At 39.4% G+C, this 17072-nt stretch overlaps 1 protein-coding gene across 2 annotated transcripts in view; it reads left to right on the forward strand.

Moving 5' to 3' along the window:
* The window catches only part of PDE8A (phosphodiesterase 8A), a 413353-nt gene that overhangs the window by 317105 nt on the left and 79176 nt on the right, over positions 1 to 17072 (forward strand). For both annotated transcript variants that reach the window (XM_089685705.1, XM_089685704.1), the window contains exons 4-5: positions 2038 to 2094; positions 6711 to 6768. In XM_089685705.1, the coding sequence (XP_089541831.1) occupies positions 2038 to 2094; positions 6711 to 6768 (115 nt within the window). The remainder of the gene's footprint in view (positions 1 to 2037; positions 2095 to 6710; positions 6769 to 17072) is intronic.

Genomic DNA, 17072 nt, shown 5'->3' on the forward strand with positions numbered 1-17072 from the left:
GAAGACCAGGTGAAGATGGATGCCCTGTCAGCAGTGACAGCACACCGCTGGAGGGCTTTGTTTCAAGGTAAGTCTCTAATAATGTGCTAGTACACAATACATACTGGCACATAATAATTTTACCCTGCAGGGAGACCTTTTTTTTTCTTGGGGGAAGTTGACTACCACGTTAAAAAAAAAAAATCCATTTTGGAACATTTATTCAATTAACGGGGTCAAATCGACTATCATTTTGGACCGTAGCAAAATAAATAAAAAAATCAGAGGAGCAGGATGGAAAATGTTGCTTGAATTAACTCAATTCTAACAGTAAATGTGATTTTCATTCAGGAAATTCCATTTATTCGAAAGTCTAATGTTGAAATCTAATTTTGAACTTTGAAGAACTGTTGAATGACGTTTGTAAATTCTCTGATGGTATTATCAAATGTACTGATGAGATTTTTCATATGAATGTTTAAAAGAAATTCTGCTAATTTATGGCCTTTAGCTTTAGGTGTTCTCTAAGCAGGAGTGGCTTAGAAAGCCTTACGTAAAAATGTGCAAAGGCTATGCATTTGGACATGCTAATTCTGAGATGTGACTCTCAGAAGAAAGCTCCTCTGATGTCTTTGTTGAAAACCAGCGTGGAGTTTATGTAGCCAATTGGAAACATTGTTCTCCCATTTGCACTTTTTTTTTTCTATCCAAAACTACAATATATTTAATATAAATAAAACAAAAGGAATGCGCTAAATAAACATATATAAAAAAATATAACACAGAAAAAAATATTTTCTATAAAGAAGAAAAAGTGTTCATAAATAAAATAAATGTCCACAAATTATATCTTCCAAAATAAAATAATGTCCACACCGTGCTAAATCCACCACCAAGAAAATATGGATCACTCACCAGAGCTCAATGCTGATCAGCAAATGGACCAGCAAAAACACTCTTGCTCTGGGAGCAATAGATATCAATCCAGTTCTTAGATGCAATGCTCTCCAGGTAAAAGATCTCCCATAGGATAAGTAGCCACCATTCAAAGATAAGTGTAGATTCCAGGGGTATATATCACCTATTTATCATATATCTCCGTACCATTGGGACCATATTCAAAGGCAAAAGTAAAGCGGTCGCCCCGTGAGGACGTCGGTGATGAAACGCGTAGGGCGTGGCCTGCTGGATGCTGACGTCTGGGAACAGCTCTGGGTCTGTAAACCGGAGATCCGCGGTGAACGGCGGTGAACGGCGTTGTGCCTATGTACCCTTGCCTGAGTCTATGCCTGTGATACTGGTGTCGGTGTAGACACCTTAAATTGTGAGTGTTATTTATACATTAAAGCGGTTAATGATTTTGGAACTTGCTGCACCATGATCTCTTTCTTTTGCCTTTGAATATGGTCCCAATGGTACGGAGATATATGATAAATAGGTGATATATACCTATTTGCTTTGGACATTTTAGGGTGTGGCGCTTTTCTAAATTATACTTTAATATATTTAATATTGTCATGATTTTCCAAGCAATGTTATTTAGTTGTAAAAAAGATAAAAATCAGCCAACTTTTCTATTCTTTTAATTTCAATTCAGCTTCCAAAAACTGAATGAAAGTGACCACAAAATGGCTATATGATCCTATTAGAATATTGAAACAGTGAGATGAGAAATGTATTTGGGCACCATCGGAGGAACTTGCTGTTTAGATAGAACAAATGTTTCTTAGCCCTTTGATGAGCTGAGGATGGATTAGAAAGTCCCAGCTTAGATAAGTGGATGCTTGTAGGATAAGTATGGGGAAGCCTATACAGCATGATTAGGGAATTTACCGCAGTGTCAAACCTCTTGAAGTCTTGGATTATCTTTGGTTTCAGGTTTTTTGCATTGTGGTAGTTTACATATATTGTGCACTGTACATTTTATGGTAACGTAGAAAACACAAGAACAGGGCATTTTTCTAAAATGAGTCATCAAGAACAATTAGTCATGTCTCTGTGATCATGTTATGTGTGACGTCTTCATGTCTTACCTTATTTCTTACTCTGACATTTAAGGTCCATCAGAGCTACCAAACCCTCAGAAAACTCTGTAATAATTGCTGTAGTTAGAAGGTAAGCATCAGTATTAATGTTGTTTTAAAAGGACATAAAGCCTACAAGAATAGTTGTTTTGCAAAAAAAGCTTTCAGTTAACATTTGTAATTAATTATTTGTTAAAGCGGAACTACACTTCATGCAAACAATACGAAAAAAAAACCACTATTTAATTAATTTTTAAATAATCAAAGCAAACTCCCCCATCCATTCATGTCTTTATGCTTTATTTTGCTGAGCAATCACTTTGAAAACCGCCCCTCTAGCATTTCTGGCTGTGGCCATCTTATGTAAGGGTAGATAAATTTACTTTCTGGCATCCATCTACCCTTGGCTCGTGCATGCAGACAAAGTGTGTGCTTAGCTGAGAAAGCTCTTCTTCCCCTCCTGAAACCTCCTGGGATGTATGACCTCATTTGCCAAGGCATGGAAATCAGGAAGAACTGAAGAAATAGCAGAAAACAAGTAAATATAATATACTTGTCTATCTGTTTACTAATATTAGCAGCATAAAGATTAAAAATAGTTATTGTTAATTGAGAGAGTGAAGTTCCGCTTCAGCAGTATACTATGTTGTATTAATATTTATTGATGCAGCTGAGCATTTTTTGTCTACATTTTTATTTAAAGTGTTACTAAACCCAGGACCCTGCATTCACTATATCTGGTCTCCCACAGTACACAGAAAATGGAAATGCAATTATTTCAGTAAATATAAACTGCCAAATACTTTATATTCAGCAGTAGATAGCAGTCTTGTGACTTCTATCTGTGTCCAGCTGAGCACTGGTTAAAGCTTGTAGGGAGAATTTTCATTCTCCTCTGACTGTCCTATAAGACTGCATGACCCCTAGTCCTCTGTCTGCACAGGGCTGATTGGCCCTGTGCTGATCACATGCACCCTCCCAAAGAAGGAAAAGCTCTTAAGCCATACACACTAAACTGAGTGTGTGCAGACTGACTCCTAGAGCTCTGTACTATCAGCAGATGGATTGGGGACAGTAGAAGAAGAGGAGGATCAGAGAAGACAGGATCAAACAGTCTTTTTACACAATGTGGAGGATTCATCCGTTCGGTTCCACAGTGAGTATAACAAGCATGCTTTGCTGCATATACAGACTGATTTTACTGTTGCGGGTTTAGTAACACTTTGACTCTGTGTAACAAAATGTATCAAGTTATATTTGAAGGCAGTGTATAGTGTTTTAGTAACTTTTGTTATCTTTGGGACAGAACCAAAAAAGCTTTTCATTTTTTTTCTACTAGCCAGCAGGAGAAGCTCTAGTCTTCTTTTCACATGTTTACAAGGCAGACCTGAATAGTTCACCTCCTCCGTTTGTAGGATTCCTTTTGAATTTCATTTAAAGCGATACTAAAGGCTTAATTTTCTAAAAATAACAAAACATGTTATACTTACCTGCTGTGTGCAGTGGTTTTGCACAGAGCAGCCCAGATCCTTCTCTTGTCGGGTCCCCCACAGGCTCTCCTGGCTTCTCCCTCCTGTCGGGTGCCCCCACAGCAAGCAGCTTGCTATGGGGGCACTCGCTGCTCCGTGCGTGCATTTACACAAAAAGTCGCGGCTTGGCCCCACCCTCTCTCTCTTCTCATTAGCTCGCTGGCTGTGATTGACAGCAGCTAGAGCCAATGCATTGCATACTAGCACCATATGATTTATTTAGTTATTATTTATTACAGGTACTTATATAGCACCATCAATGTACACAGCACTTTACATATGTATTATACATTCACATCAGTCCCTAACCCTCAAGGGGTGTACAATCTAAGGTCCCTAACTCACATTCATACATACACATACTAGGGCCAATTTAGACATGAGCCAATTCACCTACCAGCATGTCTTTGGAGTGTAGGAAGAAACCGGAGTACCCGGAGGAAACCCACGCAGGCACAGGGAGAACATTCAAACTCCAGGCAGGTGGTGTCGTGGTTGGGATTCGAACCCACGACCCTAGTACTGCTAGGTGGAAGTGCTAACTATTTAGCCACTGTGCTGCCCTTAAAATGATAAACATACCTTTCAAGTGGAGCCCACCAGTGCTAAGCTGTCACCCCCCCCCCTCCATCTTTGCCTGACCGTTCTTCTGGGTTCATGCTCCTCTGGTCATTTGAATATTTGGGCTGCACGCATGCGCACTGGCGTCACCAACCAACGTTCAATGAATACAGAGAGCACTGTACATGTGCTAGTGATGTCATTGACTAGAACTGATGACCATATCTTCTAAGTAGCGCAGGTTTAAACCCAATTAAAGGCACCTACAGGCAAGACTTTTTATAAGTCTAATGGTAGAACAAAGATGAACTTTTGCCTTTCTGCCGCTTTAAAGAGAAATGTTATCGCTATGCTCTATCTTTAGCATGCCCAAAATGGTTTGCAAAATGATATTGCAAAACATTTTTTGTTTATTTGAAACACAAATTTTGAATGAATAACTAAAATTATTTAAGCTAGCAGTTTAAACCTTATGATACCGGACCAAATTTTTTTTTTTACATACACATGCCAAAGTGCATGTTTTTGGCCTTCAATTTTTCTTAAACCCCTTAAAAATATACATCTTCTGAAAGCAGAGAACCTGTAGAATGAAAAGATGGGTGTTGCAAATTTTTAAGTTCATGATATTTATGCAAATGTTTATCAAATCTATATTTTCAGTAGATCGACTTCAGTACAACCAGCCTGTCAGATTTTTTGTTTGCAATTACTACGAGCGGCTATAGGCCATAGCAGTAATCTTTGTGAACTGCCGGCAGGGAAGGCTCCTTGCTGGCAGAACACAATAGCACTGAGGGAGGGATTCCTCATCAACACAGTCAGGTTGCAGGAAAGAAAATTAAAATCATCTATGGCTTGCCTAAGATACACATATTTGTACATAGGCGCCTTTGAAAATCTTTACAGGTCTTCAGTTTACCATTAACCAGGGACAGACTGACAACTCATGGGGCCCCTGTGTCCTTGCCCAAACTCAAAAACGCCTATGAAAAAGGTACCAGGGGCATCTAATGGGGCCCCTTATTGACCCCGGGCCCCTGGGCAGTGCCCGAGTTTCCAAATGGTCAGTCCGCCCCTGCCGTTAACCATAAATGATGACCCTAGAATTATTCTTCCCATTACTAGTGTGCATGGTGATACCTGATATGTGTTCCACAATTGGTATGTACGTACCCTCTGCATCCTAAGTATGCATTACTTTTATAATTAACTTGATTATTTTTAAACTAATTACTGGTTTTCGTAACCTTTATTGCTGTTACAGTAGTGCCTACAAGCCCCCGTCTGTAATGCCTAATGCCTCCCCTGCACTTTGCCCAAGCAGATCTGGGACAGAGAGTCACTGAACTGCTTCTTACCCAGTCACCACCGCATAGAATGTGACGACTGTAAGTTTGAATGTGCACCTTTTATAGCAGCGGAAAGGGTGATATAAATGTAAATAGGTGAAGGTACACTTTCTCAGTTAGGGCACATTCACATTACATTGTCTTGTGCTGTCAAAGGGAATGGGTTGAAATGTACCTGGAAAAATGATGACTCAGGGCTGGTTGCATTTTTTCGCACCACCACACAGAACATACTTTGTATTGATATACCAAACTCTATAAGCCCTCAAAGAAAAGTGTCACTTTCACCCTTGAAAGTGCAAAATAAATAAATATAACCTTTTCTACAGTCTTTTTACCCCTACCCCTAAATATAACTAATACAATTAATGGTAAAAACTATATCATATAAGTGTATAAAAGTCCAATAAAACATCCACACACTGTGATCTTCCAAAACATTAAAACACTTTGTATTGAGCTGCACTACAACGCAGCTCACATGCACTTGAAGGTGAGTCAGTTCAAAATGAAGGCACTGCGGCACACCAAAGGGCATAAAGTGCATCACCGTGTTTAGCGGATGTAACCACTGCATGTGGTGTGATATGAACTGTCCCTTTCTGCTTGGAAAGCAGCCTAGGGCTCGGCTTTAAAGGTTAAACTACCATGTTACAGTTTGTTAAATTCCTAACTCATATCTTTTACATTCTATTTAAGGCTCCATGCACACTAGTGTTTTTTTTAAGCTAAAAAATTGCTGGATATAAAACACTGATAATAGTGGTTTTAGTAGCTTTCAGAGGCGTTTAGGAATGTTAGCGTTTTCTTTGCATTTTTACAGTACATGTGGAGGAAAAAAACAAAACTAGAAAGAAATCTGTTTTAGAAGCATTTAGTGTTTTCTTTTTTGTGCTGGAAAAATGCTCAAAAAAAACTCCACAAGAATTGTTTTCTTTCTGCTCCTAGATGCTTAAACTCAAAAAATGCTAATAGCCTAAACTAGTGTGCATGGACACATAGGAGAACACTATTTAACTTCTAGGAGCAGAAAAAAATGTGCTGATAACAGCTTCTAGGAGCTTAAAAAAATACTTGTGTGCATGGAGCCTAAATGTCTATCATAAATTTTAATGAAAAATTGTATTATTTTTCCAATACTCATTTAATCAAACTGCATTCCAGTTCAAAATAGACATTTATACTATTTTTGCATATTTTCATTGTGTTAAATAATGCTCACTGTTTAATATATGTTTTTCTCTTTTTATGTCCCGCTAATGAAGACAAAGTGATCGAGATGAAACGTCAGTAATGCCCCTAATATCTGCTGGGTTTACCAGGGTAAGTGCAATATTTGTTTTTATTCTTTAATAAAGTGTCCATAAACCGTAATAATGAACTTCTCTTATTTGCTACCTTCTTGGCTGTTAAGTATTCTATTGGAAGCATGTTGTTATATCTGTTCAATACATGCCCAAAATTAGCTTTTGATCATGTCAGAAATTCAGAGCCGTGTATTGTGTCCTCTGTACATTTCCTGTGTTATTGTCATGTCAAGGAGTCTAATTAGCCCTCCTAGTTCTTATCTTGGACCGTGGAACAATTAGTCTCCATGTTCTAGAGATGCCTTTCTCAACCAGTGTTCCATGGAACCCTAGGGCTCCTCCAGAAGTTGCTGGGGGTTCTTGAGTATGAGTCTTTGGGATAAGTTACCAGTGACACCAAGGATCTTTTTAGCTCTCTGTAAAGAAGGTATTCTTCCTGCTGACCATAAGTGTAAGGGGCATTCTTCCACCGACTGCCAGTTTAATGGTGCTCCTGTCTCAATAACCATCAGTATAAGGTGGTCTTTTTCCCACTGACTACCAAAGTAAGGAAGCCATTTTTATTGAACTCCAGTGTAAGGAGGCACTTTTTCATTAAATACCATGTGAGGGAGCACTACAGTTTTCACTGTCTACGTTTCTTCTTTTGGCCATTATTTTTATTTGTTTTATTATTTTTACTGGAAATACATGTATCAAAATATATTGTTATCAGTAGCAGTTCTTATTGTCAAATACGGTGTGCATGGCAGCAGCAGAAATATACTGATTCCTGCAACTGTATTTGACACCAATGGGTGACTAGCTGCGTCCCCTGAGCCTATACACTTTAACCACCTCAATACCGGACACTTTCATCCCCGTCCTGCCCAAGCCGATTTTCAGCTTTCAGTGCTCTCACACTTTGAATGACAATTACTCAGTAATGCAACACTACCCACATGCAAATTTTATAATTTACTGGAGACAAATAGAGCTTTCTTTTGGTAGTATTAATCACAACAGGGTTTTTAACTTTTTGCTATATAAACGAAAAAAGACTAAAAATTTAGAAAAAAAAAATGCAAACATTTTATCTGCTACATTTCTTTGGTGAAAATAACCTAAATCAGTGCATAGTCTGTGTGAAGGTTATAGCGTCTACAAGCTTTTGGTACATGTATATGAAACTTGATAATTTCTGATATACTAACTGCCTCTCATTTCCTGAGGCCCTAAAAGGACAGAGCAGTACAAATACCCTTCAAATAACCCCTTTTTGGAAAGTAGATACCTTGAGGGACTTTTTTCCCCACAATTCTTTGGAAATTGAAAAAACCTAAATAATTTTTTTCCCTACAAAATTGTCACAACATTTCTCACATACAGCATAGGCATACTTGCAATTACACCCTAAAACACATTCTGCTCTCCGTGAAATTTCCTTGCTACTAAATATTTCACAGTCAATTGTTAGTGGTATTATAATAAGTGGAAGCAACTGGGAACACTAGCAACTCACAACTCAGCCACCAAGTGGTAGGCCACGTAAAATGACAGAGCGGGGTCAGTGCATGTTGAAGCGCACACTGTGCAGAAGTCACCAACTGTCTGCAGAGTCAGTAGCTAAAGAATTCAAAACTTCGTGTGGCCTTCAGATTAGCACAACAGTGTGTAGAGAGCTTCATGGAATGGGTTTCCATGGTCAAGCAGCTGCATCCAAACCTTACATCATCAAGTGCAATGCAGTGATATCCAGTGCAGTCCTGACCTCAACCCAATAGAACACCTTTGGGATGAATTAGAGCGGAGACTGCGAGCCAGGCCTTCTCGTCCGACATCAGTGCCTGACCTCACAAATGCGCTTCTGGAAGAATGGACAAACATTCCCATAGACACTCCTAAACCTTGTGGACAGCCTTCCCAGAAGAGTTGAAGCTGTTATAGCTGCAAAGGCTGGGCCAACTCAATACTGAACCCTACGGACTAAAGCTGGCCATACACGTATAGATTTTCATTCTAAATTTTTCAGTTCAAGAATACTTGTTTGATTTTCTAATCGTTAGTGGGGTCAAATCGATGTTTGTTTTCGACAGCAGTGATGGGAAAATTCGAAGGGGTAGGAAAGAAAACTTTTCTCGATCAAACAAATTTTCAGCCAGTAAATGTGGTTATTGTTAAGAAATTACAATCATTTTAAACTCGAATGTTAAAATCAAAAGACAATTTTCAAACGACATTCGTCCATTCACCAAATGTTCAATTTTTGTACGACTTTTTGTACAAATTATTCTTCTCCGAAAATCTACACGTGTATGGTCAGCTTAAGACTGGGATGCCATTAAAGTTTATGTGTGTGTAAAGGCTGGCGTCCCAATACTTTTGGCAATATAGTGTACATGTGTGAGATGTTTTCACAGCCTATCCACATATTGGGTCCCAAAATCCAAGAAGCACCATTAGACTTTCAAGGAGCATAAGTACACATCTAATTTCCTGACTACCCATCACATTTTTGAGGGCCCTGGAGCACCAGGACAATGGAAACACCCACAAAATGACCAAATTTTGGAAAGCAAACACCCCAATGTGTTTTCTATGGAAAGTGTGGGAGGAAAATTAAAAAAATTTTTTTTAACAAATTTGTCAGTTTCTAAGATATTTCTAACACACAGCACAGGCATACTTAGAATTACACCTCCCAAGTATGGTGTAAACCACATATGATGTGCCCGGGGACATTATTGCAGATGTTCTGCACAGGGACATGGACAGATGTTGATGGTCCATTGGCACACCGACTGTTGATGTGCACTGGGACACTACTGCAGATGTTGTGCACTGGGAAACTATGGCACATGTTTTCACTGGGACACTGACAGATGATTATGGTCCACTCAGGCAATTAACTGTAAAATCAGCAATTACACACAGATCCCTGACAGGCTGCACAAAATGGCTCTCCCTCTCCTCACTTGTGCTCTCTGTGTGAGGAGGACAGCTAATACAGAGACACTTGTTTGTGTTTTCATTATGTGATGGCTGTTATTGGACACAGCCATCACATGATCAGGAGGGCCAGTCAGAGGGCAGATCTCTCGATCTGCGATGGACGGTGTCCGAGGGACACAGTCATCACAGTATCGAGCCACTGTGCGGCACAAGGAGTGAGGGTATATACGGACACATCCTGCCAGATTGCCACTTGTCCCACCTACTCTTTTATCTACAGTGGCCAGATGTGAAGCGGTTAATGAAGGATTGTCGGCGACCACAGCTATTCGTGGCTGTTTGCACAGTGTGCATCCAGCAATGATCACCACAGGCAATCACTGGCTGTGCCAACAGTCACGGATAACTGTGGCCACCTACAACCTGTCATTGAAGTATACAGGCTCAGTGGCCACAGCTAGCCACTCACAAGTGTCAAACACAGCTCCAGGTCTCAGTAGTTTCCTGTCACTGCCATTCACATCAGGGCAAAATGCCTGTGTGAATGTAGCCTAAGTAGGACACATTTGGTGTTCTTTTATTTATTCTTATATCTTAACTAAATGATTATGTCAATGTACTCTGAACTGAAGATATAGTAATTCATATCAAGGGTTCCCTGAGACCCAAAAATTCTTTCAAGGGTTCCTCCACATTAAAAAGACTAAGTAAAACTGACAAGGAGACTCCTTCCTGCCAGGTGGAAGCATTTGGTTGGCGACCCCCCTCCCCCCCGGTCACACCCCCACCATGTATTCCAGGCTCCGCTTGCCCATCTGTGGGCCCGGGACTGACACATGATGGTGGGTGCTGCTGGGTACAGGGAAGGGAGGAGAGTGGACACATGTCCGCTCTCCTCCCCTTCTTGTTGGTGACCTGGAAAGCAACGTGTATGACTCTTTCCTTGGCTAGCAAAGCCGGGAAGGAATGTATTGCAGTGTGATCTGCATTGCAATACATTCAGTGGAGCCCAGTGGAGACATGTCACCTAAAAATCATCACTTAGGGGACTTTTTGTCCATTATGTAATGAAAAATTTTAATTACAAAAAATTAAAGTTACACACAAGCACATAAAATCCCCCCCCCCCCCCCAAAAAAAAATATTGAGGCTCTCTTCACCCCGTCATACACAATAATAACATAAACCAATGGAAACATTGATTGCGATACACAATATTGCATATCACCGCGCACGCCGGAGTGAGGGCAACAATTCTAGCACAAGACCTCCTCTGTAACTATAAACTGATGACCTATAGGGGGCTTTTGAAGCCTATAGAAAGTATAAAGTAATGAAATTTGTTGCCATTTTACAGGTGCATACAAACCTAAGGTTTGACATGTTGGGTATCTATTTACTCTGTGCAACCTCTTCTTTTATATTTTATTACAAATTTGGGTGATTTATTGCGTTTATGTGCCCTGAACTTCACTTTAGTGTGTTTTTTATTAAAATATTTCCTGTGCGGTAATATTGTGTGACATAAATGGAACTACCACTATTTTATTCTCTAGGGTGTCTGCTTTCATAAAATATATCATGTTTGGAGGTTTCATGTAATCTTCAGGCCTAAAATGAAAGGGTTAAATGGACAGACCATGCGGCAATGTGCATTTATTGCAGAGATGTACTGCATAGGAACATCAGAGCACTGGTACTGTATATACATGTGATAAGAGTGACTGGTATTCGGTACAATACCCATTGACCAGCCTGTGGCTTATTTACAAGTATGCTGCTTTCAGTGTTTGAAGCCTGAGTTGAACAAAATTCAGGTGTCATGTTTAGTTTCTGCTGTTTTCATTTGTTCCATCTGTTGTACAGGAGGCAGAACATGCTGAAACAGATGTGTTTGCATAGGCCTGAGTTTTATGTGTTACATTTCACAAGACCAGCCGCATCCATATTGTGTGCATGTTGAGTTCACTTGTGAAATCTGAAGATGACATGACAGTTGTAGAGCCCATTTTTCCTGGAATATGCAGAGAACATTTGCAAAAGAAGAATATTCTCGAGCTGCTTCAGCTTGGCCTATACTTTGATCTATGGCCACCATGGCAAAAAATAAAAACTTTGCAGTGAGTGATCCACTGTAATATAATCTCTGTATATTTTCAGCATTTTTACTATACTTCAATACTCAGAAAAGAAAGTTGCTCTTGAAGGATGGTCAGATTTTGGCACTCTCTGATGAAGGAGGAGCAGATGGTCTGCAGCCAGCACTGACACCGCCATGCTTTTCATTTGGACTTTGCCAATGGTCACTAGTGGTGGTCATTGAGATGAATGGCAAGCTGGTCAACAACTTTGCATTTTCATCTACCACTAGCTACGGAAATCTGCGTTTATGAAGAATTCAGATGTTGATTTCTTGCATTCAAGGCAGCCGGAGGTGTTGTGTACACTGCATACACAAAGGGCCCCAAAATGTACTCTCTTACTGATATATGAATTTCTAAACTCAAAAAAGATGAATACAAAAAAGAATTTATTATGCTGTTTAGCCAATCTAGTTACCCAGGCAGCATTGCCTGGTCTATAACCTTGTCTGAGGGCCACACTGAATTTAAAGCCCAGCTTTAGACAAAACTACTTTTTTTTTTTTTTTTTTTAATTGCACATACAAATTATACTTGTCAAGCCAATACAGTGGCAAAGTACTATGCAGAAAATAGTGTATAGAAAGGGAATTGTCACAGCTCTGGAGTATTTCACACAAACCGCTGCAACAAATAGGTACATCCATGTATATGCAAAAAAAATCAAACGAAGAAAAAAACTTACATTAAACAAGTAACAAAAAAAGAAACAATAAAAACCCCAGAACAAGTAATCGGACAGAAGAATACTGCGAACATAAATGTTATTTGTTTGCACCTAGGCGCCCAGCACCAAAAAAAGTTACTAAAGGAAAAAGAAGGGCGCAATGTTAGTAGTTGTCCCAAAAGTCATAATAACACTCCAGGCCAACCCACATGGAAGAAATATACATTTGAAATATATTTAAAAAATATTCTTCCCAAATATATTGCCACATATTTGAAATGCTACAATTTTGGCCATATTCAATATATATATATATATATATATATATATATATATATATATATACATACATACACGTACACACTGCATGTTGAAATGTGTTTTTATTACAAAATATATGAAAAATACATTTCAAATATACCGCATGTCTAACCACTTCCATACAGGGCACTTTTACCCCCTTCCTGCCCAGGCCATTTTTCAGGTTTCAGCGCTCTCACACTTTGAATGACAATTGCACGGTCATACAACACTGTACCCAAACTAAAAATGTAGCATTTTCTTCACACAACTAGAACTTTCTTTTGGTGGTATTTAATCACCACTGGGGTTTTTATTTTTTGCTAAATTAACAAAAAAAGACCAAAAATTTTGGAAAAAAAACCCCACTTTTTTCTTTCTGTTATAAAAGTTTGCAAATAAATAATTGTTCTTCATAAATTTAGGCCAAGATGTATTCTGCTACATGTCTTTGGTGAAAATAACCCAAATTAGTATTTATTATTTAGTCTGTAGGAAAGTTATAGAGTTCACAAACTATGGGATATATCTGAATATTGATCAATCCTGAAGTACTGACAGCCAATCTAATTTCTTGAGGTCCAAGAATGTCAGAACAGTACAGATATCCCACAAATGACCCCTTTTTGCAAAGTAGACAGTCCGACGTACTTCATAAGAGGCATGGCGAGTTTTTTTTTTTTTTTATAGTGCAAAAAATAAAAACTGCACAGGTGATCAAATACCACGGACAGAAAGCTCAATTCGTGGGAAAAAAGGACGTCAATTTAATTTGGGTGCAGCGTTGCATGACCACGCAATTGTCAGTTAAAGTAACGCAGCGCCTAACGCAAAAAATGGCCTGGTCAGGAAGGGGGGCAAATCCACAGGAGGGCAAGTGGTTAATAGCAAAATGTCAAAAATATAGTTTTTTCCTCAAAATTGTTGGTCTTTTTTTTTTTTTTCCATAGCGCAAAAAATAAAAAACGCACAGGCAATCAAATACCACTGAAAGAAAGCTCAATTCGTGGGAAAAAAAGGACGTACATTTCATTTGGGTGCAGCGTTGGATGACCGTGCAATTGTCAGTTGAAGTAGCGCAGCGCCGTAACGCAAAAAATGTCCTGGTCAGGAAGGGGGGTAAATCCTCAGGAGGGCAAGTGATTAACGGATGTAAACAGATGGTCATCTGTTTACATCTGCTAGTCCATAGAAATACATGGGTGTCCGTTTTTCATCCGTAAAGAGACAGATGAAAAACGGACAGACGGAACGCCCGTGTGAAGGAGGCCTTACATTGGTCCACCAATGTAACCGTATTTAAAATAGCCATACCTGGAGATCCTCTTTAAATGTATTAGGAAATGACAGGTACACAGACAACATTTAAAGGGTGTCTAAACCCAAGAACAAAAAATATATATATTGCAGGGTAACATTTTATAGATGAGGTGGCTGCCTAATGCAGGTCATACATGGTTCGAATTCTGAACAATTTTTCTTTTTTAGCATTGATCACTGTATTGTGTCACTGGGGATGTCAGGGATACCAAGTCAGTTCCCTCTCAGTGTCAGAATGCCCGCCACATTATGTAACCATATTTACTGTAAAATAGCCATACCCGGAGATCCTCTTTAAAATGTATTAGGAAATGACAGGTACACAGACAACATTTAAAGTGTGTTTAAACCCAAGAGCAAAACGTATATATTGCAGTGTACCATTTTATAGATGTGGTGGCTGCCTAATGCAGGCCGTACATGGTTCGAATTCCGAACGATTTTTCGTCCGAAAATCGAAAACGTCGTTCGCTCGGTAGTCTGATGGTGCTATCAATGCTTTCGAAAATCGGCCGACCAAGTCATAAAGTTCACCCCATATAACAGGCAAAACTTCTGTGCCTTCCAGGTCACGGCTCATGCGCATATTCTTTTTTGGAAAAACGATCGTACGATTTGACCATCACTGAGTCGAAAATCGGTAGTTTTTCATGAATTTTCCAACATGCCCGATCACCGAAAAGGGGAGGAACCACGAAAATCGTCAGGTGCCATTGACCCACTAACAGATCGAAAATTATGCAATTATTCTTAGGTTCGATTTTCAGACGAACAATCGGTCGAATTTCGACGCATGTATGGCCGGCCTAAGTTTTCTTAGATCAAGCAGAAAAAAAAAAGAAATCCTGAACAGACAGTAACACACCTAATGTCCTAGGGTGACAACGATTGCAACAGAAAATTTGCATCCACCCTGAGCTGTGTACAGGCAGCCTATGGAATTGATTGAACATGCCAAATTTGACAGGTGTGCAGGAGCCGATCCACAACCCCAAATGCACATTGTCGGTCTTTATGTCATACAGCTGTGCTCGTGCAACCCATGTGTCTGCATTCACTTCCATAGACTGCCTGCACACAGCTAACACTTTCCCACTTTGCTCAGCGCTCTGGTCCTTTAAGTAGGATTTATTAGTGACAAGGTGAAGAAGGATGCATCTGTGTTCCAGTCTCACTGAGGTATTGTATTGCCAAACAGTTACTGTTCTAATTATACACCTTGAATAAGTTGTAATTGCTGGGTTCTGGTCTTTTGTCAACTTTAATTACTGTGTACTAAATAAAACCTAAGGCTATTAGTCCACACCTAGGAATTTTACAGACTTGTAACACAGTGACAGTAAGGAGCGGCGGTATGTACTATTCAGGGGAATAGTAGACTTGCATAAGGGGCTTTTGTAAAACACTTTAAACATAGCTAAACCATGCACCATCTGGTATGCGGTAAAGTGTTTGTGATTGGCTTGTTGTTCCACTGATTGACCTGCATTAGCTGAAAAAACTTGGTTTACAAATTAAAGTGGTATTATTATTTATTATTTATTTATTTCGAGTACTTGTATAGCACCATCAATTTACGCAGCACTTTACATATATATTGTACATTCACATCAGTCCCTAACCCTCAAGGGGCGTACAATCTAAGGTCCCTAACTCACATTCATACATACACATACTAGGGCCAATTTAGACAGGAGCCAATTCACCTACTAGCATGACTTTAGAGTGTGGGAGGAAACCGGAGTACCGGAGGAAACCCACACAGCCACAGGAAGAACATGCAAACTCCAAGAAGGTGGTGCCGTGGTTGGAATTTGAACCAACGACCCTAGTATTGCCATGCAGAAGTGCTAACCACTTATGCAGGCCATAGACGGGGAGAAAACCGGCCAGTTTTTTAACAAAAAATCGGTTGTTCAATAGGCCGACGTTACCACCAACAGTAAAAAAAAATCGGTCGATTTTCTTCCCGTCTACGGCCGGCATTTAATTACTTCTGTCCCTGCAGAGAGCCCCGCTATTATATTTGACATTAAAAAGTATTGTGGTTGCAACATTGTATCTGTTTGAATCCATTTCGGATACAGATGGTTTTTTCGGATACAAATAGATACATTGTTGCAAACGCAATACTTTTTCATGTCAAATATAATAGTGGACTGGAATTCTTCTTTCTCTTCTTCTTCTTTCTCTTCTACTTCTTTCTCTTCTACTTCCTCTTCTTCTTTCTCTTCTTCTTTTTTTTTTCTTCTTCTTCTTCTTTTTCTTCTTCTTTTTATTTTTTTTCTTCTTCTTTTTCTTCTTCTTCTTCTCCTTCTCCTTCTTTTTTTCTTCTTTTTCTTGCAGGTCACGGCTCATGCGCAGATTTTTTATCGGTGAAAAGATCGTCTGATTTGCCCATCATTGCCGCGAAAATCGGCCGATCGGCAAAATCGGCCAATTTTTTTCCAACTTTACCGATCAAAAAAATCTGACAAAATACAGAAAAACGGCCGACCAATAAACCCATTAACGGTGCGAAAATCTGCCAATTTTCGATCCATCTATGGCCTGCATTAGCCACTGTGCTGCCCTAGTATATGTTTAGCCCAACCTACTAACCAGCTCATACTGTGTCCCTGCACATCATTGCCAGACTAGGTTCACATCAATGCAGTTTGCATTTTGTCTGTTTTGCAGTGTGTTTTGTGGTTTATCACGTGTGTTTTTGCCGTATATTGAGGGGGTTTTTTTGGGCCAACTTGTTGCTGTGCAGATTAAAAACGCATTAAAAATGCACTACATGCGTTTTCTGCAGTATCTACATTGAAGTCTGTTGAACCAAAAATGAAATGTTTTGCATTTAAAAAAAGTCCCTGACTCTTTCCAAAAATGCAGCCCCACAAAAAAACATAGATGTGAACGTGTCCCATAGGAAACCATATTAAACCATATTAACCACTTTCCATCCGGCCCATGTAT

This window comes from Staurois parvus, unplaced genomic scaffold (assembly GCF_062004578.1).
Source record: "Staurois parvus isolate SC_StPar_1 unplaced genomic scaffold, SC_StPar_1.0 ptg000381l, whole genome shotgun sequence".
In the NCBI taxonomy this organism is placed as follows: domain Eukaryota; kingdom Metazoa; phylum Chordata; class Amphibia; order Anura; family Ranidae; genus Staurois; species Staurois parvus.